General features: G+C 37.6%; 1 protein-coding gene across 2 annotated transcripts in view; it reads left to right on the top strand.

Moving 5' to 3' along the window:
- Syt14 (synaptotagmin 14) overlaps nucleotides 1–26572 on the top strand; it is a 151736-nt gene that overhangs the window by 52687 nt on the left and 72477 nt on the right. Inside the window, exons 3-4 of one of the 2 annotated variants that reach the window (XM_052200935.1) lie at nucleotides 4719–4883; nucleotides 10937–11152. In XM_052200935.1, coding sequence (XP_052056895.1) covers nucleotides 4719–4883; nucleotides 10937–11152 — 381 coding nt within the window. Of the gene's footprint in view, nucleotides 1–4718; nucleotides 4884–6864; nucleotides 7989–10936; nucleotides 11153–26572 lie in introns of those variants that run through there. The other variant, XM_052200936.1, reaches the window with a different exon arrangement.

The raw sequence follows: 26572 nt of genomic DNA, 5'->3' as shown, positions 1-26572 counted from the left end.
CACCTAATCTAATCTCTCCAGTGATCAACTGTAGCCAGTCTTAGTTAACCAATAGTTTAAATCAAGGAACAAGGTTTGCACAACAAAAGCTCATAAATGAAAGAATTCACTCATAGGCCTAGATCTTTGGGTACAGAATTCAGCATTGCAATACATAGCAACAGACCAAACCTCTTGCCTGGTAAATGTCAAGAAAAGAGACGTCTGGTTAAACAGTGGTTCTCAACATTCCTAATGCTGTGACCCTTTAATACAGCTCCTCATGGTGTGGTGACCCAACCAGAAAATTATTTTGTTGCTCCTTCATAACTGCAATTTGATTATTGTTGTGAATCATAATGTAAATACCTGTGTTTTCTAATGGTCTTAGATGACCCCGGTGAAAGCATCATTTGACTCACAAAGGGGTTACAACTCACGGGTTCAGTTTGGAATCAGGATTTTCAGTGCCTGACTAAACTCAAATCCAGGCCTGTCTCAGAATCTAAAGATCTCAAACTCTATAGACTCTTTTGGGGTCTCAGTAGTGATACCTGTCAGATGTGCTTATTGAGGATTAAGGAAGACAATACTAGTGAAACAGTCTCTGCTAAACAGTATTGAATAATTGCTAACATTATTCATATTGTATTTGGGGCTTATTTGGCACTTTAAAATATTGAAACTTTGAATTATGGGAAAACGGTGTACTTGTGAAATTTTATTTGTTGACTAAAATCAGTAAATTTATTTCTTCAAATATATAATACTGCCATGTATGGATTGCTGACTGTGTGCTTTCAATAGAGATTTTGATGGTTTTCCTTAGGTAACACTAGACATTTAAAAAATAGTCTTTCTGTTTCTCTCTCTCTCTCTCTCTCTCTCTCTCTCTCTCTCTGTTTCTGTCTCTCTCTGTCTCTCTCTGTCTGTCTCTCTCTCTCTCTCTCTCTCTCTCTCTGTGTGTGTGTGTGTGTGTGTGTGTGTGCACATGTGATTGGCCAGATGTCAGCCATCCACCTTGTTCTTTGAAGCAGGATTTGTCACTAAAACTGCACTTCCCTGATTTTGTTAGGTAGAACAACCAACATATTCTAGGGATCCTCTTGTTGCTACCTTGCCAGCACTGGGATTAGAAGTATGCACTACATGTCCGGACTTTTATGTGGGTGTTGGAGATTGAACTCAGCTCTTCATGCTTGCATAGCAGGCTTACTGACTGAAAGATCTCTTCTCCTGCAGCAGGAATCTAAAATATTTTGATTATTTAATCTTACTTATGCTAATGGAGTTTACCTGTATGCATGTCTGTGAACCACATGCATGCAGTGCTCATAAAAGTCAGAAAAAAGTATTGAATCCTGTGGAACTGAAGTTACAGAATATTGTGAGCCACCATGTGGGTGCTATAAACTAAGACCAGGTCTTCTGGAAGAATAGCCACTGCTCTTAATTGCTGAGCCATCTCTCCAGTCCCCAGTAGACTTTAAATAGTGTTACTTGCCTTTGATGGATGATCTAGAAGCCTTGAAAAGGATAGGTCTATGCATTTATTAATTAACTATATCCTTAGAAAATTCATAATGTCTATAAGCAGATTTATAATATAAGATTTTAGGGGGAAATTCCAATCTTATATTGAATGAAAAATATTAATAGTAAAGTCTAAGTATAACTTTTTAATTACTTGTGTACAATGTTCATCTCTGTAGTTTGATTTCAGTGTATCTTCTATTGTGGCTTTAAACATGGATGAGACTTAACTCACCTATGTGCATATATACTCAGAACTATTGATTGTTTGGAATAATGAATATTTTGATTTTGATGTAAAGATGAAAATAGAGATCTGAAGATTTATAAGATTATTTGCTATCAGGAAATGCCACCTGCTTTTCTATAACCATATTGCTATTTTAAATTATAGCTATGTATTTTCTGTGTTTGAAAACGAGCATTTTATCAAGTGCTAGATTAAAATTAAGGTTGTATGAGCAGTGTGTTTGTAGCAGGCCCATTTTTCCTTTTCCTAGTGAAGAAAAGTGATGTTCTTGTTTGTTTTTGGTTTTTTTAAATTCGTCCAATGATACAGCATGTATTTATCAATAAATTTGCATTGAATATATTAACCATTAGGAATGCCTCACATCTGAGATTTTGGCTTAATTTTACTTTGTGAATGAAGGTTTTAAAGTGGAGTAAAAGGAACAAATGGGGAAAGCCCCAGGTCTTTTATAATTAACCTTACTTTCACAAGAAAAACATGTTCATGTTCTCCTGTGAGATATTCTGCTATTTCTAACATATCACAGCAAAACTACCACCAGTATGTTCCCTAAAATTTCTTTCTCCACATTCCTCTTTTCCCCATGCTATGAAACAAATGCCTTTCCTGTCATATTTTTCATGTTGGTTAATGGTGCTTCATTCTATCTGACCATTCAGTTCAGAATTAGAATTATCCTCAGCTTTTCCTTGTCTTCTACATCTGTTGATTGAGTCATTGCTTACATTCTTTGAACAAAATTAGAATTCATCCCTTCTCTTTGCAACCGCTGCTACTGCTTCATTAAGAGTTCATCATAATCTTGCAGCAATTCAGTGCCTATCTTATTCCATTTTTCTTCATTTTTACCAGTGTAAATTTTCAAGACATGCTTGATATCACCATGTTGTTCCCCAAGTTCAGAATCTTTAGGGTAATATCAAAGATTGACAGTTTGAACTTGCTTTTTCTTTACTTTTGATTCTCTTAATATATTCTTGGTTCTTCTAGAACACGTGTTCTCTCATCCATTCATCTATTGACACACATATTTGTTCTCAGCTCCTGGATGCTGAGAACATCCAGCAGAGAGGTAACTACAACAGCTGTTACTGTTACTCCAGTGGCTTGGGGGTATTACATCTTTGGCCCTGCTAGTCCATCTGCCCTTTCTATTCATAGAGTTGTTATTAGACTTTTGACTTACATTCAAGTGTATCTTCTTTCTAAATTCTTTGACCCTCAGAAGGTGGTTCTTCTGCCCACCCCAGGGGGTTACATTCCTGTCTCTCATAGAGCTCCCTGCCTTTTATTATGCTTACTGGTTTTGAGTTGAATTTCTCATGAAGTTAAATTTATAAATTTACAAAGGAAGGAGGAAGATAAAAGTAATATAGGAATAAGTTTGGGGCAGGTGATAGGAAAAGCTGAAGAGGAGTGAGAAGGCAGGAGAGAGCACTGGTAAAGCACAGCTTCTAGCAGCTTTGGGTTCTGGCTGGGCATGTGGCTCAGGTTCTGCAGATGCGTTTATGATGGGAATGGTCACTGGGTCTTTGTGAAGACTGAGTTAGTCACAAGATATGTACTCCTTGTACTTGTTGCCAGCTCCTCCATTCTTACTGCCCCTCCTTTACTTGTGCTTCCTCTGCTCCAGCACTGCTGACCCAGGTTTGAGTAGACTGTAATGTCATACTCTGTTCTACTTATAGTATGCCTGACTGTCATGAATAATGAAAAGCTAACAGATAAAAGCACTCATCACTCACCAGGTAGTGACCTGGTTTTTAACAAATGAGTTCTGCTTAAAGAATCTTATGGGAGAAGATTATATGGTTGGTGCTGCTTGAACAGTCTAGGGGGAAGTAGGCCACACTTCACAGGAGATGTTTTATGTTTAAGATCCATCTACTCATGTAAAAATATGGCCTTTGTTTAACTCCAGGTAACTGGTACAGTGCCAGGCAGTGGAGATGTGAAAGAACAGGGAGACTGCTGGAGCTTGGAGTCCGAGTCTCCCTGGGTGTGATCTCTTGAGACTAAATTCTTTTTAGTCTGACAGCTCATCATACTAAAATCTCATGCTGCTTATAGAATATAACATGTCCTATTTCTAGGATTCACACATATATTCGCTTCATCTTGAAATAATATTAACCTGTCTAAGTCCTGTTAGTTCATAAAAAGTAGTCATAGAAGCTGTAGCTTTCAGAAAAGCGCATTTGACCCTTTAGTGCGGGAACGAATGGTTCTTGTGATCCTGTACTTTCCCTGTCCTAGTCTGTATTGTGCTCGCATTCTAATTGCCTGCATCATTTGTGTGCAAATCCAGGAGCTGGGTATAGAACACTTGCTTGGTATATGGCTGATAGTTCAGAGATTTTTGTTGTCCGAGTAGAATAATATGAGAAATGGGTTGGACATATCAGACAAGAGGAAAAGGAGGGGTGATACCCAAGCCTGAGTGTTCATTTCCAGAGCAGACAGACCCATTTGACTGGTGTGTGTAGGAGGGAGTGTCTGGAACTTAAATGCTAGGTTAGGGACTCCACTGGTTAATAAGAAGGTCCAGAAAAGCTTTGGGAGATAATAAAAGTACATGCTCTTATGAATTTAACATTTTTTTATGCTTGAAAATATTTTTCAAAGATTTTTTTTCTAATTCTGTGCCAAAATTTTTATAATATTCTTCATGGATTTAAAATAAGTTAGCTGCTTATGTTTTAGACTTTTTTCTTTTAAAATTCTTTCAGTATACTTATTTAGAAACATTTTGGAAAAGTTTGAATGAATGCTGTCAAATATGCTGAAAATAAATCTTTATGATTTGTGGGGTTTCTTACAAACTATTTTAAATTATGACATTTAAAAGTAGCTGACATTAGATAGCAAACTGTCTAGTATATATTGGGAAATTCCTTCTTATTTTCAGTTTGGAGAAAACAGATGCTGACAGCTGTGACTTTCTTTTCTCTAGTCTCTCCAGAGGCAGTTGGATTTTTGTCAGCGGTTGGGGTGTTTATTGTCTTGATGCTGCTCCTTTTTCTCTATATTAATAAGAAGTTCTGTTTTGAAAATGTTGGAGGGTTTCCAGATCTTGGTTCAGGATACAATACACGGACAAATTCACAAGATAAAATGTGTAAGTATCATCACCACTTCTTTATCTGTACTGTTCCTTGTTTTAATAAGTACTGTGAGAAGACCAACTTTGGTATGTGATAAACTTAACTTTTGAATCTCCACTTTGTAAGACTGAAGTGTTTGTTAAGTAATTATGTTCAGGTTTCCTCTTGTACAGATTGTTAAGCTACTACATAAAAGAAATTATCTATTATTGCAAAAAAATAATGTTTTTACTTTTTATTTATAAGGCATGCTTTTTTGAGCTTGTGCTAAGAATAGATAATGCATTAAGAAAAGAGCCTGGTCCATTGTACACATGGTTCTAGGAGCTTTTCCAGTATCCTCAAGCTTTGATGGCACTCAGTCTTTGTTTACATATCTTTTCATTCTCAGCTGAAGGATGATTGTTGCTGAGAGGAGGTGTTTTTCCACACCATGCTGTGCCCCAAGGACCACACAGTGATTGTACTCTAGTGTTAGTAGGTCCTGGGGAGCTTGAGAACTGTACTGCTGCTTTTCCCCATTTTTAGAGAAGTTTTTAAAAATGTTATTACAAGAGCTTTTTATTTGCCGTTTCAAATATTCTCTGATGTAAATGATAGTGGGGCGAGTTGAGAATGGTAAACCAAGGTGTTGATTTGGGAGTTTTGAAGAATGAGCACAGAGGAGCCATTCTTTTCTGTGTACAGATGCTGGAGAATGCTTTTCTCTTCTGACAACCTAAAAGATCGCATCTCTCTCATTTATAAAGATCTGGTAGTTACCAAGCGACTTCTGTGTTAGAAACTATGCTGCCTTACATGGTTCTGGTCTGGTTGTCTGTTTCTCATGTTATACACCAGACCTGTATGTTTTTAATTTGTGTGAATGAGATGCTTCAATATCAGTCTCTGCCTGTCTCTTCCTTCCTCCCCTTCCCTCTCTCCTTCCCTCTTTCCCTTTCTCCTTCCCTCTTCATTTTTTCTCCAAGTCTCTTCCTTCCTCCCTCCCTCCTTCCCCCTAATCCCCTATCATCTCTCTGTAATTCTCTGGTTTTTCTTTTATAGATTTACATTTCAAAGAGCTTTTGTTGTTGTAGGTTATATATTGATCATATAGTTACATATTAACTGTATATTATATAATAAATTATAATAATTGCATACTAATTATATAATTATAATATATAATATAATTGCTGTATTAGCTAGTAAACTGAGAAAATTAACTTTTACTAGCTTACTTTTCTTTTTGTTTTTCATACCAAAAGAAAAATTTGTAGAGAACAGTGACATTGTCATATACATTCTGTATAGGTCCACTAGGACAGGCACAATAGGAGTCAGCTCGATTCTGGTGTCTGCTTTTCTGTTAGGTCTGTCTCATCTGTGGGAAACCTCAGTTTGCATTTCTAAGCAAGGGAGAGTGTGACATTAAACATCCCCTTGCTACCACTGTGCTAGTAGTGTGGCCTTTAGATCTCAGAAACATCCTGTTTTCCTCTTACTTATTAAAGTAAAAATGGAAGCTACCATACAGCAAATAATATTAAATGTGTCCATGACAGTGTCCCAGAAATGCCATTCAGCAGGTGCTGTCACCTGTTCTCCCCCGTTCTTACCACATTACAAAACTGTTTATTTTCTTTTAAATTCTGTTCCTAATTTGAAATATTGGTAGTCTGTTAAGGTTTATTCCCTTATGCTGAGTCTTAGCAAATAAACTAAAGTACGTAATAAAAATCCTTTCTATACTTCTTCTTTCAGGTATAGACTAAATACCCAATAGTATTTGAGGGAAAAATAATGTCTTGCTGCTGTTTTGATAGCTATGGAGTGGGAAAAGATGTCATTGCACTTAAACCAAGTGATTTGAGTTTTATTTTTTCCGGAGGAGTTTTTACTTCAACGTATTTCTTCCAATGCCTATTGCATTTACAGAAAGATTAGAAGACAGTGTGAAATACTTCTATCATGCTAATGATAGCAACATTTAAGTAAATGTTAAATTCACATACCAAAGTAGTTGATATTTTGAGAAGAGGAAATTCCATTATTGCATCTTTTAGGCACAAGGAACTGGAAAATGGCATTTTTCAAAAGTTTTCAGCAGAATCTGCCTTCGGTGTCCTCCCTGGTGGACACAATCAGTAGTGCTGTAGAAGATCTGAGCACTGCAGTTGGGGAAGTCAGCTATGCCATAACTGACTCAGTCGCTGGGCAGGTAGCAAGTATGATGCATGGCTTTTGCCCAGAGGAGGGAAGGTGCACAGAAGAGTCTTCAGGGTCTTCTAAAGCCCAAAATGCAGTATTGCAGGATACCTTCAAAAATACTGCTTGTCAGAAAACACAGTCTGATTTAGATCACAAGGCAAAGCAAATAACCTGCTGCAACACTTCAACTCCACAAAAACAAGAGCAAGAAATATATGAACAGGGGTTATGTATTCATGATGGGCAGTGGGCAACCTCACAATACCAAGAAGCTGGAGAGGCTGGTGGTTTTGCTTTGAAAGGCCTCATGAGTGATGGGATATCAGCTGTCAAGCAGAAAATGAGGCCTGCACCCACTCACCATGAACTGGAACAGACTGACATATGTGAAATATTTGGAATGGGAATCTCTGAGAATGATAAAAATCATTTAAATGAGGTAAGTTATCAAGAAGTGAAAGGGAGTCTGAGCACCAGTGGACGGAACATTCTCTCTGTGCACAAGTGCATGGTCACAGACAACTCTAAAGCCAGATTGCAGCATGTACCTGTGGGAAGAGAGCAAGAGAAATCAGGGAATGTCACTAAAAATTTAGAGCATTCTGACCATTTAGAAAAGGCTCAAAAACATAATAAACATGATGGATTTAAAGGGAATGAATGTTCAGGAAATGAGTGTTCACCAGAAGATACCACGAGAAACAACACATACAGGGCACAGAAATCCATTGTGAAGGAAGACACATGTTCAGCTCCGTCAACAAATTGTAGAAACATGTTTCCCAGGAAAATCAAAGAAAAAATAAATCCAACAAAATACTACAAAGTGAAAGGAGACGTGAAAGCAAAGAAAAATGAAGCCAGTTCTGCTAAGAGAGGAACAGCAATGAGTAAAGTTGGCAAATACTCTAAGATATTACCAGAAAAAGGTGAGGTCTCCTAATGTTGGTTTGAGTGATTAAATTTTCTCTTGACTTTTTTTAAACTAGAAAAACATCTGAATGTCTCAACTTTTCTTTCCATGTCTATATATCTAATTTAACTTTTTCTTGGATCTTCTTACTAGGAGATATGTTTAGAGACATTTAGATTTTTTTCAGTCATTTTCAGATACTTTGTGTTATTTTATACCTCCAAGTATTGCCTGTAATCCCTACAATGTCTGAGCAATTTCCAGCAGTCCTGATGTTTCTTTTCCTTTTTTTATGTTCTTGCAAGTAGAGTTTCACTGTGCAGTTCCAGTTAGCCTGAAACTCATTATATAACACAGGCTGGTTTTGAACCTCCACTTACTAAGAGAACATCCTTCTTTCCCTAATTTTAGTTATATTAAATTTATATTTAAATTTGTATTATATTTATATTTATTTTAATGCCAGAAATTCAATGCATACTTTAATTTGAATGAATTTGTTGTGACACTCATGTATTTCAATTTTATTTTACTTTTACAACTAAGACCTGAGTTGGTTATACAACATTGTTCTTCAAATCTATCCCAATGAGAATCCATATAAAATATATTTTTCTTGAAACCAGTAGCTCTTATATTGTTAAACAACATACTTCTGGCCATGTCTTTATTCATTTAGCTATACTGTAAAATGTCATGAGAATGCTATAGTTCATAATGACTGTACATGAGTAATACATTATTATTTATGAGTTCTTTCCATAAGCTTAAGAAGTTGAGTATTTATTGTGTTCTGAGTATTTATTTGTGACAGTTTTCAAAACGTCATTGTAGTGTGTACTGCTGATAATTGCTTCCAGTATTTCCTCCTCATTTCCTTATTGCTGATCTGATCAGAAACCCCAAATACTGTCTCTTGCTTATAAAATATGCACCTAAGGTTTTTACATAAACACAGATTCTCATAAGATATCAAAACGTGAGTAGCTATGAAAAATCATGGAAGACTTCAGTTCTGCTATATGACTCATCTGTAACAAGGAGAGGTCTGCTGTGTATTGAACAGTGAGTTTTTAATGGCACAGGAGAAGCTCCCAGACTGATGGGCTAATTAAAATACAGTTCATTGTAGAGTTCATTATCATAGCAGCTGTGATTCATTGGGCTTCAGTGGGCTTGTTTAGTTCTGGCAGCCTTGTTTCTTATGAAGAAATAAAGTAACATATTATTTAGAAAATGACAGTAGAATGGCTACCAGGAATAAATGTAATTACAGTAGCACTGAAAGATTTTCTGTTTGTTTTGCTTCATTTTTATTGAGGAGCACTCTGGTATCTGAAGAAATCAAAAGCTCTCAAGTATCCCAAAGAGGAGTCAAATACTGACCTTAATTAGTCCCATGAAGAAATTGCAAGTGTTTGGCCCATAAGTTAACATTTGATGTAGTTGTACTGTTGGATTCCTAGTATCAGTGCAGAAGGTTTTCACACAAGAGATTCAGGATTAAGAAAGAAAGAAGAGTTTCTCTCATTTTGTGAATAAGGCATTCTGGAATAGAGGAAGATTGTCTAGAGAGGGCTTGCATGGAGTGTGACATCCATGAGGAACTCACAATGTGCCTGCTGCCTTTAGGACTCACTGTGGTACTTCACAAGACATTCACATTCTGAGCTGCGTGTCAGAAGGGTGTGGTTTGGTTATCATAGTCAGATTCTTGATGATGGTGAAATTGGAGTATCTGCATTGCTCTAGATTAAACACTAGCTACATATGGCTTTATACACTGTGAGTGTGGCAGGCAGATTAGAGAGGTTGGGTGGTATCTGTTCAGATATGAGTAATGAACTCTTAACTGCTCTACTGCTTCTTATAATTAAGAAAATATTTCCTAGTAATTTAACTTTTCAATTGTAGTGTAGAAATTTGATGTGTATTCTCTCTCTATGTATATGTATATATGTATATATGTATATGTATATATGTGTGAGCATATATACACTATGTATATAGACTGCATGCTGGAATATGTATAATATCTATCAAATAAGAATATACCTGCAGCTTTTTTCCTTGGGAATTGCAAGCTCACCCACTCATCTACACAGTCCTAGTGCCTTATGTTGAATGGGAATCACTTTCATAAGCAAGGCACAGTGATAGGCATGTTGGTTAGATATCTTGTTTTCTTTTGCTGGCAACATACTTAAAAATGTATATCTATATTCAGTTAATTTGAAATGGACTTGGCAAGTTCCTAGAAGTGGAGCTTTCAAAGACCACACAGTTTGATGTTGGACTTGTTTTTGATATTTTGATGTTGAGTTTGCTCTGTGGAAAATTTGTATGAGTTACAATCCCAGAGTGTCTGTATCTTCCCTTTTCTCTACCTCCCTGTTAGTACAAAGCATTGCTGGTTCTGAAAATATCGGCCAAATAAAAACCAAAAATTTGTCTTATAACATTAATTGTTTTACTCCAGTCCATAAGTAATGATGGCGTTTATAATTTCACTTGAATATAGCAAGTACTTTACATTCTTGTACAATGTGGCAACTACGATTTCATTTGTACCTAAAAAGGTAACAGACCCTGTGACTAAAGATTATTTATATAATTAGAATATATAATGTGATTTTTCCTATTAACACATAAAAATCTAATGATCGTTCTACTTACATGAAAAGTATATTTTCTTAAGCTGAAATTTTGGGATATTATACACACACATATACACTAATGTTACAGTATACTTTGAATTCACTTTAAGGGATAGTTAAGAATTTCAGTAATTTTAAGGATTGTTTCTAATAGTTTCACCCTGTGTGTATGTGTACACACACACATTTTCATTTGTGCTTGTGTTTGTTTGTATATGTTCATATATGTAATAAATGACACATTTTTATAAATTTGCCACATGTAAGTATATTAAAATTATAATTTCTCTTACTGTTATCCAAATAGATAATTCCTACATGGACAGAGATGATCCTGGTTCATCCTCTGAAAGTGAAGATGAAGCGCTGGGTAAATATCACGAGGCCTTATCCAGAACACACAATTCCAGGTGGCCCTTGGTAGATTCTAGACAAAAAAGCTATGCCTGGGAAACAAGGCAGAAGTACAGCCCCCTCTCTGCAGAGTACGACGGGTACAGCACTGAGGCATCCATGGAGGACGGTAAGAACGCTGACTAAGAACATTGCTTTTTTTCCTTTCTTTTTTCCTTTAATGAAACACTATTACTTTAGATGATTTATACCTAAAATTCTAGGTACTTATGGTTGCACACTGACAGTGACAGCACAGAGTTCTGTTTCTGAGTGCAATCCAAATAAAGATTTTGAGCTTGTGATGAAAATCAGCTCCAAATACCGCAAATGAAAAGACTAAATGTTGAACTCAGTGTGATACTGGAATTCTCACTCACAGTGTAGAGTGCTGACGTTGAATGAGAGGAGGGCATGAATGTGCTGTTCCTCAGGTACACGCCATTGCTAACACGCTTGTTATAGCAGCCAGCAGGCTCTGAGAATGACTCAGAGTATGGTCTCTGCCATCAGCCAGGTGCCGTAGTACACAAACAATGATGTAGTGTTCTCTTACATATAGTGTACCTGAGGGTACTTCTATACTGTGTTTTAAAAACAATTTGAGGAATTTTTCAAGTGTTTCCATAACTTCAAGTATTTTATTATTAAGTGGTTTCACTTTATTTGCTGACATGGACTTTGGAACAAAATTTTTGCAGAAGATACAAGTCCATTCATATGCTTTTACATCTTTCCATAACCTAAAAACAAAAGGTTTTGCCATTAATTAAAGCTTATTTATTTTCACATTTAAACACATTTGTCTGATAGGATGGCTCCTCCTTAGTGCCATACTGTCTTTATAGCCAGATGATAACAATTTTACAGGCATCAGTTTCATTACAGATAAATACCCAGTTAGATTTGATTTGGTAGTTGAGATTTGTTTTTTAGGGCCTCTTCTATTGATGATTTAAGCATTACCCCAACTTGTAAGAAGTCAAAGGAAAAAAATTTCTATATTTGTGTTTAGCTTCATGCTAATTAAAGATATGTCTATCCATTTCTTATTTGTTAGTATACAGCTATAACAATGAATGAACCAAATACTGCATTTTTACCAGATAGAAGGTTCATTACAGATATAAAGGAAGAAATTAAAGAAATATTTGGCATGGACTTCACTAGGAAACAATGTCTTTGTAGTAGTACACACAATATGTATGCCTACAGAGGTAACTAAATAATGTAAACCAATAAAGCCAGCCTGTAATTTATATGCACTTTCGGCACATTAACAATAGAGCTGCAGACAACTGGTTGTGAATCTGATACTGGCTGACATTCTTGCCATATCTTGTCATCTATTAGCCATGAAAACCTGAGAGGCATAAAGTTTTATTGTGTCTAAAACGTAGATATTATTAACCTGGTTGCGTTTTTGTGCCTATCAGTTGACAGGCATGTACGTGGCCAGTTAGCAGCGCCCAAGAGGAACAATAATGAAAATACTGACAGTAACATGTGGTATGAGCCTTGAACGAGCCTGAACTTGAGTCTGTGACCCGGGATACTTCCATTCTAAAGATGGAACTTAGGATCTTTTCAATTCTTTTCTTTACTTGTCTTATACTTGATTGTCCTTTGTGATCCCTTTAATTTCAGACTGTCCTGTAGCCTCCTCCTAGTGAGGAGCAAGGTGTGATTTTGGTTGTTCTTGTACTTGTCTTCATCTTAACAACGGCTGTAAGTTTGGAGATAGGCAGTGATAGGACAGATGCACCCACATGATATAAGATACATATGGAGGAAATAGTTCAGGGGCAAAGAGTAGGCTTTATCTCAAACACTGTGATGTGTGTGGTATGTAAGTGAATCAGAGGCACCAGTGGGGAGGGAATCTGTCCAGTTTGGTAGCCAGAGAGAACTCACTGAAGGCTTTGCCTTGAGCAGGCTTGAGTAGAAGGTTAATATCAGGAAGACTGTAGGAAAAAAGCAATGAAGAGAGACCCGAGATCTGTCTACAGAAAATGGGCAAACCTGAATAACTATAGTAGCAACAGGAATTTGGACGACCAGAGTATAGAAGTGGGATTTGCTGGATTTAAGACCACAGTGTACTTTTAACATCAGGAAAAGAGAAGAAAATACCATGCTATTTTATCATGTGTGAGGGAGAATGTGGGATCATTGCTGTGAATGCGGAATCCAGGGAGGGATCGACTTTTTGTTGGAAGTCAGGAGTAGGAATTGTGATTTCTGGTGTTTATACCAGTGACAAGACATGATGTTTGAGCAACTGAATGTGGTAATTGAGTTTGCAGTGATAAGCCGACTGACATCAAGAGGCTTCCAGGATATATATGCTTAGAAATCACAAAAGTGAATTAAACCGATGAAGGAATACAGAGTGTGTACAGAGAAATGTAACCAGAGAAAAGACAGTAGAAGAGACCAAGAAGCTCCAGAGAAAGTACATTGTCATCCAGGGCAAGAGAATTTAAGGATGGGGGGACACTCAGCATGGAGAGAATTCAAGCAAACCCCCCTTTCTAACAGAAGTTGCCCTGTTAATGGAAGCACTAACAGGTTAGAGCAATAAGTCAGAATTTGTGCTGCTAAGGTAAGGGTGCACGGCGGAAAGCAAGCACCTCTGCCTGCCTGTCGTTACCACTGGCTTGAAAGAGAAGCAGGTGAACGGTTTGTAGTGCAGTGAGCCCTCTCTCTCCAGTTCCTGTCTGCCTGTAGTTCTTCTTTGTTTTATGTATTGGGGAGGAGGGATTTGTTCTAACATACACTGCAGTGGTCAAGACATCCTCAGGGCATGGTTGGTCACACGGAACAGCTGTACAGACATACCCTTGGAGTATTGCAGCTCATTTTCCATAGGTACAAGGAAGCCATGAGCAGTGGGCTGCTTTTGCTGGCAGCCCACTACATGCTGCCATTACACAAATTTATAAAGTCTGGGTTTGACTAGTGTGGCTAGATGTAATAACCAAGGAGACTTGTAAGAAGAAAGGAAAAACATTTTAAAATGTACATTTTTGTATGTGATATGGTATTACCTCATTAGCACTCCCAAGGAGCTTATAACATCCATATTAATTCAGTAGAGAAGTTTGTGGGCAGCCAATACTGGAAGCAGATCAGCTATAGTCTGTAGAGGAGGGGAGGATCCAAGCAGTGAGAGACAACACAGAATTTTCTAGAAAAAAATAAATATTAAAATCATTTATAAAATCCCATTTGTTTCCAGTTTACTTTTTTCTATGTTCTTAAAGCTAAAAACATTTTATAATCTATCTGCCTTAATTTTAGAAGGATCAAATTCAAATCTAGTTTTTGGATGTCTAATTATTTAGTGATATGAACCAACACCTGGAGTTCTACTCAAGCTAATTAGTACTCCCCCCCCCCCCCCCCCCCCCGAGACAGAGTTTCTCTGTGTAGCCCTGGCTGTCTTGGAACTCACTCTGTAGAACATGCTGGTCTCGAACTCAGAAATCCTCCTGCCTCTGCCTCACAAGTGCTGGGATTAAAGGCATGCACCACCACCGCCCAGCAGTGCGGCAGTACTTCCCATTTTTTATGTTTAAAAGTAGAATTCTACTTTTTAAAGAAAATTTATGATTTTTCACTCATAGTTCACCTTTGAGATTAGTAATCTGTACCCATACATTATAAAAAGTTTTGTTATTAAGCTTATGTATTATCTTGGGGAAAAGATTAATTTAAAACATTGTTAAAGGGCTGAAGAGATGGCTCAGTGGTTAAGAGTACTGGCTGCTCTTCCAGAGGTTCTGAGTTTAATTCCCAGAAACCACATGGTGTTTCACAACCATCTGTAATGAGATCTGGTGTCTTCTTCTGGCCTGTAAGCAGAATACTGTATACATAATCAATAAATAAAACTTAAACAAAAACAAAACAAAACAAAAAAAAAACCCCACTGTTAAAGACAGTTCCCAGCCTGAGTATGTGTTAGGTACATAAACACAGATACAGGTCTGTCATTCTTTTTCCTTTATATTGGCACATCAAGAGCTTCATGCAGTTAAATTTAATGTCTTAATAGTAGGACTACTAAAATATAATGTTTTGTCCTTCTTCAAAGTTTATTTCAGTTGACTCAGTGATTAAAGGTATCTATCTGCTGCCCGTAGTTTAACGCCAGGACCCTCACAGTAGAGAGAACCAATTCTTGCCACTTGTTCTCTGACTATCACAGGCATACTGTGGCACATGCACCCCACTACCACACACAATAAATAAATAAAAACTTATTCATTTTATAAGGCTCATGTATGAAATAATTTAAGACTTAAAAGAAATAAACTCATATTTTCTGTATGCATTTGAAGTTACATATTGTTTTTTAATTTCTATAATATCTGTGTTTTCCAGAAATCTTTAAAGTAAAATATGTTTACAAGTCCCAGAATTTAGCTAGTGTCCTATTAGTACCCAGTAATATTCTCACCAAAGTAAATAATTAAAAATAAATTAAATAAAGTTAAATAATGAAAAATAAATAAATTTAGAACTTAGAATACTTAAAGGGACATTTATTACGATATTTATTTAGATTTCTTGAAACATTTTACTTCAGATTTTTGTTCAGGAATATTTATCTTCTGAAAAATTATATAATATATATATGTGTATATTGTGTGTGTATGTATGTGTGTGTGTGTATAAATATCTATAGATATATAGATATAAAATTTGGGGTTTTTTGTTGTTGTTAAAGAATATTGCCAAATTATCAAGACATGATGGTATACACATGTAACCCCAGCATGCCTCTGGATGCAGAGGCAGGCAGGTCTCTGAGTTTGAGGCCAGTCTGGTCTACAGGACAAGTGCCAGGACAGCCAGAGCTACACAGAGAAACCCTGTCTTGAAAAACAGAAAGGACTAGGGAGATGGCTCAGTGGTTAAGAGCACTGACTGCTCTTCCAGAGGTCCTGAGTTCAATTCCCAGTAACCACATGGTGGCTCACAACCATCTGTAATGGTATCTGATGCCCTTTTTTGGTGTGCATGAAGACAGCTACAGTGTACTCCAATATATAAAATAAATCTTTTTTTTTAAAAAAAAAAGAAAAACAGGAAAAACAAAAATGACCAATTTAAAGTCTATGAATTTTTTTTTTTAAAACTGTATTGTTACTGCTTTGGAGATCTTTTTATGTAATGAGATTGTTTCCAACAATGTAGAATTCTTTGTAAAAGTTTTTTTTTTAAGTTTTTTTTCTTGTAGTACAATTTATATAATCTAAAACTTACCACTTTAATTAACCATTTTGGAAAGGAAAGATTTATTTATTTTTGTTTCATATATATGAGTGTCTGCCCATTTGTGTGTACCACATATGTGCAATGTCCTTGGAAGCTTAAGGAGGTGTCAGATCCGTGGAACTGGAGTTTCAGATGACTGAGTTCTCACATGGATACTGGGAATCAAATTCAGGTCCTCTTGCAGTGGAGCATGTGCTCTTAACCACCGAGCTCTCTCCAGCCTTTTGGTTTTCACATGTACAGTTCAGCTCATTAAAGACTGTCCACACTGTCACACAGCAGCATCTCTGCCTCTTCAGGACCATTTCACATCAGAAAGTGAAACTGCACCATTAAAACATAGCTCTCCCTCCTCCTCTTCTCGGCCCTGACAGCTAACCCGCATTACATTCTGTGTATTTGAATTTGAGTGTTGTAGGTACTTCGGGTGTTTTTTCACACAGGATGGTGTCTTCCGGCTTCAACCATGTTGGAGCATATATCAAAATTTCATTTCTACCTCCTCCAATTTGGGTATTGTAATAAGAAATACATGGCATAGACTTAAGTTTCCTAAGCGTTTTTGGGGTTCAGTCAGTTTGGTGGTTAAGTTCACACTGTTCTCATCAGCATTCCTCCCCAGAACTCTTTTCTGTAACATTTCACCTGCGGCTCCATTGCCCCTTCCCTTGTTTCCTGGACAGCACCATTGTACTGACTGCCCCAGGTGTCTCACACAGATGAAAATAAACAGTGTCACCTTTTGTGACTAGCTTATTTTTCTTGCAGAATTTCCTTCTGGCTCAGTAACATTCTATTGGATGTATGTGCCACATTTTGCTTATCCATTCATCTGTGGGTAGATACTTCAGTTGCTTTTACATTTAGTGGTTATGACTAACACTGCTATGAATATAAGAATATAAATATCTATTAGAGAGACCTTGCATTTCAGTTTTTGAGTATACCTAAAAGGGAAATTGGTGGATAATATAGTAATTCTGTTTGTTTTGAGGAATTACTATGCTGTTTTCTATGGTGACTTAACCATTTACTATTCCCTCCACCAATGAGCAAAACGTTCCAGTTTCTCTACAATTTTACCAGTATTTTTCATTTTGCTTGTATGGTAAAAGCTGTCCTGGTGGGTGTGAGGTGGTATGTCATGAGAGTTTTGTTTGAAATTTCCTAAAGGTGAGTGAGAGTTTGAACATCTTTCATTGTGCCTGTTGGTTACTCACATGTCTTCTTTGGAGATATGTCTGTTCATGTTCGTTACCCTTTTGAACTAGGTTACCAGATGTCCCTCAATATTCTGGGTATTAAGTCCATAGTAAAAATGTGCAGATATCTTCTCTCATCCAGTGGGTTACATGTCTACTTCAGCATCATTTGAGTTTGACGATGTCTGGTGTGTCCCTTCTTTCCCTTCTGTTGCCTTTGCTGTAATGTCTAAGAGATATGCCAAATCCAGGGTTGTAAACCTTTACCTCTCTTTTTTTCCTACGAATTTAATAGTTTTAGGTCTTAAGTTTAGGACATAATCTATTTTCAGTTAATTTTTGCATACAGTATTACATGACACACACAAAGATATATTCTAGCACTGTGTGTTGAAAACCCTCGTTTTCCCATTGAGTAATATTTGTACATGTTTCAAATATTTGACCAAGGATGTGAGGGCTGATTTCTGAACCTGTCATCTTATTCCAATAGTGTGTGTGGCTGTCTTTATTCAGCACCACACTGTTTACTTTCTGTAGCTTCAGAGTATGTTTTGAAACCAGGAAGCAGGGGCCCTTCACTTTTGCTTTAATTTTTTAGAAATGAGAATCATTTGGGATTCTATGTGAATTTCAGGATCAAAATACATATGTGTATGTATATGTATGTATGTGTATGTATGTATGTATGCATGTATGTATGAAAGCCATTATTTGCAGTTTATAGAAATGACATTATCTTTTGATTGCCTTAGGTTTTATTAGCAGCCTACCAATATTAAATCTTCTAAACATGGCATATCTTTTCATTTATTTATGTCTTTAATTTCATTTGGGAAATTTTTGTAGTTTTTACTGTAGGATTTTTTTTTACCTCCTTAAATTAATTCCTGCATATTAAAATCTTTGTATTATTAAAATCTTCCTTGTAGTATTGCAAATAGATTTGTTTTCTTAATTTTCTTTCCTAGTTGCTCATCATTAGTGTATAGAGTTGCAATTTTTCAGGTGTTGGTCTTATATTCTGTTTTATTACTAAAATTATTCATTGTAATAATATTTTCTAACATGTGGAACCTGCAGGGTTTTTGCATAGACTGTTAAGGCTATTTGTGAATAAAACATTTTACCTTTCCTCTGTAGATACCCTCTGTACTTGTTAGAAAACTAATACTTCCGGATGGATTAGGTGTGGCAAAGTTGGGTATCTACCTTCTTAGACTCTAAGCTTTTGGTCTCTATCACTGGGTGCTGGATTTGACACGGGCCTTTCCTGCTTAATCCTACTGTCTTGAGGTAGTTTTTACTCTTCTTGATTTGTTGGGTTTGGTTTGGTTTGGTTTTTTAATCATGAAAAGGTGATAAATTTTGTGTCAAATGCTTTTTCTAATCAATTGAGATGATCTATTTTGAGATGTATTTGTGCTATCTTTTCCCTTGCTGTAATAAAATAACCATAAAACAACTTTTAAAAAGGAAGATTTATATGGTCCCATGATTACAGAATCTCTGTATGGGGGAGAAGGCATGGTCTCATCTCTACTTTGATGCCAATATACACCCTTCCAAGCACACCCAGTGACTCACTTCAAGCATCAACCCCAATGATGGCCTCAAGTTATAAACTGACGGGTGTGCTAATCCATTGGTGAGGTTAGACACTTATAAGCCAACTACTTTCCCAAAAGTCCACTGTACAATCCAGCCCACATGCACCCTCCACAAACCACAGCTTCATTCTGCTATTATGGTTTATTATATTGATGGAACTATCTTTGCATTCCAGGGACTGGGTTGTTAAGTTAAATTAAATTATTTTAATACATTGCTGGAATCTATTGGATGGTATTTTGTTGAGTATTTTGCACCAGTATTCACAAAGTCTGCAGTATTGTAGTACATGTGTCCTTTTCTGGCTTTGAGACCAAAATAATAGTTATATAACAGAACAATGGACTGTTTTTACCTCTTTAATTTTCTGCGAAAGTTTGAGAATGATTAATATTAAATCTTCCTTTAGTAGAAATTAATTGATCAATGTGAGTAAAAGTCCACCCAGAAGGTAATGCTAACTCAGGAGGAAGGGAGGGCCCACCATGGCAGAGTAAAGTCTTGTCCACTCTGCTTTATTTCCTATTGTTTCTTTGTGTATGTATGTGGGAGTGGTGCTTTCTGCACACTTGTGAAAGTCAGAAGAGGACCTCAGGTGTCCTTAACTGAATGGCAGCTGTGCTGTAGTCAGTAAGCTCAAGCAAATCTGTCATTGCCTCTGAAGCACTAGGGTTGCAGGTGCACCTGTGGGCACACACAGCCTTTTATATGCATCATGGGGATTTGAACTCACTACATTATGTTAGCACATTATCTGCTCTTACCAAGGCATCTCTGCAACTCCACTTAAATATATGTCTCTGTGGTCAGCTTCTCCTTCTCCTCCTTCTCTCTTTTTCTTCCTCTTCCTCCTCCTTCTTACCCCCATGCGTGTGGTGTGTGTGTGTGTGTGTGTATGTGTGTGTGTTTGTGTGTGTGTGTCTTCTCCCTTCAACCCTCCCTCCCTCCCTCTCTCTCTCTCTCTCTCTCTCTCTCTCTCTCTGTGTGTGTGTGTGTGTGTGTGTATGTGTTTGTGTGTATGTGTGTGTGTGTGTGATTTGAATGTAGTTAATTGGGACTTCATTTATTTCAGGTCCTCCTTTTAAGCTAACACATTAATTAACACATTAGTTTTATAAATCCAGTGCATTTGAGAAAAAGGCATATTTTTCCTTGTTCTTCTTACTTGTTTCTATTTTCCCTCTAAATTAAATGAAATTTGAATCCAGACTAATACTACGAAATTTTTGAAATAATTTTTATGTTAAGGCTTTGAAGAACACTTCATTTGGCCATTTGTCTGTGTCTGAAGTGACAATAAATTTGCACTGATTAAAAAAGGAGGGTAGAGGATATTGACCAATACCTGTGTCAGCAGATCAAATGAACATCATTTATAAATATATACAGTCAATACAGGTTAATCACAAATAAAATGTTTTGAATTTTAATTTTGTTTTATTTAGTGTGTGTGTGTTTGTGATTGTGTGTCTGAGTGTGTGTATTCATGCCACAGTATGTGTATAGAGGCTAGAGGGCAACGTTTAGGAGTAAGTTTACTTCTGCTGTGGTTCACAGTATTAAAGTCAAATTGTAAGTCTTGTAAGGCTAAGAAGCACCTTTACCTGCTAGGCTACTCACTAACCTACAAATAAAATATTTTTAAAAATACCAATAAAGATATATCCAGTTGGAAGATGAACAAAAGACATATTTACTCAAATAGTTCATTTGGTCAGCATGCAGAAGAATGTGAATTGATCCATTCTTATCTCCTTATACTAAGCTCAACTCCAAGTGGATCTAGGACCTGCACATAAAACCAGACACACTGAAACTAATCGAAAAGAAACTAGGGAAGACCCTTGAGGACATGGGCACAGGGGGAAAAGTTCCTAAACAGAACACCAATAGCTTATGCACTAAGATCAAGACTTGACAAATGGGACCTCATAAAATTACAAAGTTTCTGTAAGGCAAAGGACACAGTCAAAAGGACAAAACGGCAACCAATAAATTGGGAAAGGATCTTCACCATCCCTACATCAAACAGAGGGCAAATATCCAATATATACAAAGAACTCAAGAAGTTAGACTTCAGAGAGCCAAATAACCAACCCTATTAAAAAATGGGGTACAGGAAAACTGGGCACCTCACTTCCAGAAGATCCTGCTATACCACTCCTGGGCATATACCCAGAGGATTCCCCACCATGTAATAAGGATACATGCTCTACTATGTTCATAGCAGCCCTATTTATAATTGCCAGATGCTGGAAAGAACCCAGGTATCCCTCAACAGAAGAGTGGATGCAAAAAATGTGGTATATCTACACAATGGAGTACTATTCAGCCATTAGAAACAATGAATTCATGAAATTCTTAGGCAAATGGATGGAGCTAGAGAACATCATACTAAGTGAGGTAACCCAGTGAATCATGGTATGCACTCACTAATAAGTGGATATTAACCTAGAAAACTGGAATACCCAAAACATAATCCATACATCAAATGAGGTACAAGAAGAAAGGAGGAGTGGCCCCTGGTTCTGGAAAGACTCAGTGAAGCAGTATTCGACAAAACCAGAACGGGGAAGTGGGAAGGGGTGGGTGGGAGGACAGGGGAAGAGAAGGGGGCTTACGGGACTTTCAGGGAGTGGGGGGCTAGAAAAGGGGAAATCATTTGAAATGTAAATAAATTGTATCGAATAAAAAAAATTAAAAAAAATGGGGTACAGAGCTAAACAAAGAATTTTCATCTGAAGAACTTCGAATGGCTGAGAAGCACCTTAAAAATGTTCAGCATCATAAGTCATTAGGGAAATGCAAATCAAAACAACCCTGAGATTTCACCTTACACCAGTCAGAATGGCTAAGATTAAAAACTCAGGAGACATCAGGTGAGGATGTGGAGAAAGAGGAACACTCCTCCACTGCTGGTGGGAATGCAAGTTGGTACAACCACTCTGGAAATCAGTCTGGTGGTTCCTCAGAAAACTGGGCATAATACTTCCGGATGACCCTACCCTACCACTCCTGGGCATATACCCAGAGGATTCCCCAGCATGCAATAAGGACACATGCTCTACTATGTTCATAGTAGCCCTACTTATAATAGCCAGAAGCTGGAAAGAACCCAGATGTCCCTCAGTGGAGGAATGGATACAGAAAATGTGGTATATTTACACAATGGAATACTAATCAGCTATTAAAAATAATGAATTCATGAAATTTTTAGACAAATGGTTGGATCTGGAAAATATCCTAAGTGAGGTAACTCAATCACAAAAGAACACACATGGAATGCAGTCACTGATAAGTGGATATTAGCTCAGAAGCTCTGAGTACCCAAGACACAATTTACATATCAAACGACTCCCAAGAAGAAGGAAGGAGAGGGCCCTGGTCCTGGAAAGGCTTGATCTAGCATTGTAGGGGAGTACCAGGACAGAGAAATAGGAGGGGGTAGATCAGAGAATAGGCGGAGGGAAGAGGGCTTATGGGACTTTTGGGGAGGGGGGAACCAGGAAAGGGAAAATCATTTGGAATGTAAACAAAGAATATAGAAAATAAAAAATAGAAAAAAATAAAAAATAAATTTTTATTACACATTAATGTGAATAAGAAAAAGGTCAATTGAAATGCAGATTCTCATCTTCCAGTGTTATGGTTGAAGTAGTATTTGGAGTCAGGGCTGCCTGGAGGTAGCATTTGGATTTAGAATGTGGAAGTCCATGTTGAGGTTTCTTGTGGAGGTACTGTTTTTAAGTTCTGTTTGAGATAGAACATTTTCTACATGAGTGTAGAAGTTCTAAGTCTTTAGAAAATTGTATCTTCATTGATTATATGATTATACTATTTTTTGAAAATCATATAGCACATTTATTTGTTCTTGAGAAACATTTTAATTGTAATTATAGTTAATACTTGAATTATTTAGTACAAATAAAATTATCCAGTTTGTCTTAAAATTACTTGATTTATATTCATTGACTCAGGTCTTCATTAATGATAGATAAATACTCTACCATGGATCCACCAGTCCTTACTTGCTAACATCATAAACATATTTTAAGATTTGAGGAGATTGTCTTAGAGTTTTCATTGCTGTGAGAGACGCCATGACCAAGGCAACTCTTTAAAGAACAACATTTAATTGGGGCTGACTTACAGGTTCAGAGGTTCAGTCCATTATCATCAAGGCAGGAGCGTGGCAGCATCTAGGCAGGCATGGTTCAGGAGGAGCTGAGAGGTCTGCATCTTCATCTTCAGGCCTCTAAGAGAAGACTGGCTTCTCGGCAGGTAGGACGTACTCCAACAAGGCCACATATCCTAATAATGCCACTCCCTGGGCCAAGCATATACAAACCATCACACTCACCTTTTCCACGTGAACAGGTTGAGACATATTCTGGATGGATGACAGGACTCAAGTGTTTGGTGGACCATTTAAGTACTTTATTTTACAGCCCATTTCCACATTCTCAGGAATAAACAGTTTCTAGCCTGTAGCTGCCAGCAGCCACATGTAAACCGGGTTACCTGTTGAGAGAATTTTAGGGTTATAGGGAAGAGGGGCGAAAAGAAAGTGCGGCTAAGACAATGTTCACTGATCAAAGCCGGAAACTTTAATGGCGCCAGACCTTTTAACAGTTTGGGCAAACCCTTCCCCCCAGACTCCAGGCTGAGTTCCGGTGGAAGTTGTCTAGCTTCTCTTGGAGGTCCTCGTCTTGACTGCTCCGGCAGCTGGGTGGGTCACCTGTTTAATTCAGGAATTCCTAGACCTGGAGGAACAATGAACTTAACCTTTACTTCGAGCGCTCCACCCTAGGTGGAGCAGGATCCTGGCTTTCTGGGAGAAGTTAACCTTGACCAAAGTCAAACTCTGACCAAGTGCAAGACTGCCCCAATATGGCTCTGTACACTAGCCAATACTAGATACTAAGTAGTCTGTTCCCCAGTGTCTGCTTTCTTTTAGAACTCATAACTCTCACCTAAATACATTAGCCTTTATTTACTATTTATTAACATTTATTTAGTGTTCTGCTCATTTGCTCTTTTGTTTCATGTTTGTACTCTAGCATTGTTTGTCTATTGACAAGTTTGTTTGCACCAACAACTGTTATCTTTGACCTATCTCTATCAAGTTTGAGCACTTCATGGGCTGGAGAGATGACTCAGTGGTCAAAAGCACTGCCTGCTCTTCTAGAGGTCCTGAGTTCAATTTCCAGCAACCACATAATGGCTCACAACCATCTGTAATGGGATCTAAGGCCCTCTTCTGGCACATAGGTGTGCATGAAGGTGGAGTAATGATATGCATAAAATAAAATAAATAATTTTTTAAAAAATTGAGTACTTCATTACTTCACTTTTTAACAGAAAAAAATGTGTTCGTATTGAAAATGTGTGTGTGTGTGACATTTTCCTTCAGGATCCCAAGAATGATTTTAGATCTATCAAGTGTTAGTGTATCTTTTCTTTTTAGCTATTTTATTGGATTCTTATATCTCCCACCCTTCCAACCTTTATTCCACTCCAATCCCTTCCGACCCTACAGCACTAGGTAGAAGAGAAAGGTTAGAAGGGAAAGCTGACATAGACACCTCTTTAGACTACTTCCTATTGATTGTGAACATTGAGTTCCTTGGGGCAAGTCCAGTCTTCATTGCCAGTCTATTCTAGTAGCAGGGGGATCAGCATGCGCTTCAAGCCCTCTCAGGGCTCTCTCATATATACTATACCTGTGCTTCCAGGGAAGGGGTGTGTGAACTCCACTGGGCAGACCCAACTAGAGGCATTAGGTTGTGAATATAACCTAAGATGGGGGCCCCAGCCCAGGTAAGAAAAGAGGCAAGCTGAGGCTAAGGAGGGAATTCCCAAATTCCTAGCATGCAGGAGTGGAGGATTGGGGGTGTGTGGAGGAGATCTCTGGCTTGGCTCAGGGTTGAATGTTTGGCAACCCAGAGGGACCTTCTGTGGGAAACTTAGGCAGTACGACTCTGTATGCCTAAGGCTTTCCCCTACAGTGGTTCTTGATGAGATAGACTGTCCTTGCTTGTACATACTGTTTATTCATTGTTCATTGTGGGAAATGGGTTCATATGACTTACTCAGGGCTGACCAGAGATTAAATACCTTTTACAGGAAGGAATGTCTGGGAAAAGAAGCTTATTGGCTAAACCCTCTGTCGGCCCATCTAGATACCTCATTGGCATTGAAGAACTCTGTGCTATGTGACTAGCTGTCATGATCCTCATTTGGGTGTGCTGAAGTCATGTGCTCCATAACCGAAACCAGGTCAGGAGCAGATGAATGCCCACTGGTCTCAGATATGAGAATACTGGGGTTTTTGAATCACCTAAATACATTAGCATTTATTTATCATTTATTAACATTTAGTGTTGTGCTCATTTGCTCTTTTGTTATGTGTTCTTGTTACTGTTCATTCATTTTCTAGGATTGTTTGTTCAACCTTCCCAGTTTTTGTCTGGTGACACAGTTCTGCTTACTGCACATATAACCTTTCCAGAGTCCCCAGAATTAAAGTATCTGCAGCTGGCTGAAATCATGCTCCTGCTAGTGCATGAAGCAAATCAGAATCGCCTGGTGTAAAGCAGCCACCTATCCCATACCTGGGATTAAACAAAAACATGTTCACATAACATGACTAGTTTGTTTTTTTTTTTTAAGAAAATTGAATTCTCACTATAGTCAAGCAGGCAACACTAATTTCAGAGCCTAAGCTGTGTCTAGTTTCATGGTGTATCTCACAGCTGTGCTCCTATGTCCATGAAGCAATGTGAGGAGCTGGAACCTTAGCTCACCCGTCCTATGGGCATTCAAAACTGCAGGACAGAGGGATGTTTTTGAGGCTCCTTCTAGAGGAACATGCAAAGTAGAGGCCTGGAAGTATGGACTGTTAGCTATAGGTTGAAAGATGCTATCTTGTTCTAAAAAGTTCGGTAACTGGAGAGCCTGAGATGACACTGAACTTCACTCACAGGAATTTCATGTACCTGTAAAGAAACCACCACAGATAGCATCAAAAGCTACCACAGCCAACCTGACTAGAACATTACTTCATAATTAATAAGGACCAATATGAAGTTCTCTAGGCTTTGCACTTCTTAGTGATCGACAAAAGGCTATGTAAGTCAAGAATTCATAAGATCATCCTTGCTAACCTAAGGGAAATGAATATGCATGCCAGTAATGAAGAACATGTGTCTGTCTACCAAGGACAGTGGTTCTCAACCTGTGTGCCACAACTGCTTTGGATTCAAAAGCCCCTTTCAGAGGAGTCGCCTATATCAGAAAATACAGATGTTTACATTATGATTCATAGTAGTAGCAAAATTTCAGTTATGAGGTAGCAGCAGACACAATTTCACACTTGGGAGTCACCACAACATGAGGAACTATATTAAAGGGTTGTAGCAATAAGTAAGTTGAGAACTAGTGATGTAGAG

Source organism: Apodemus sylvaticus, chromosome 12 (assembly GCF_947179515.1).
Source record: "Apodemus sylvaticus chromosome 12, mApoSyl1.1, whole genome shotgun sequence".
NCBI lineage: Eukaryota > Metazoa > Chordata > Mammalia > Rodentia > Muridae > Apodemus > Apodemus sylvaticus.
The sequence above is the reverse complement of the archived record's forward strand: the minus strand, read 5'-3'. Positions and strand labels throughout refer to the sequence as shown.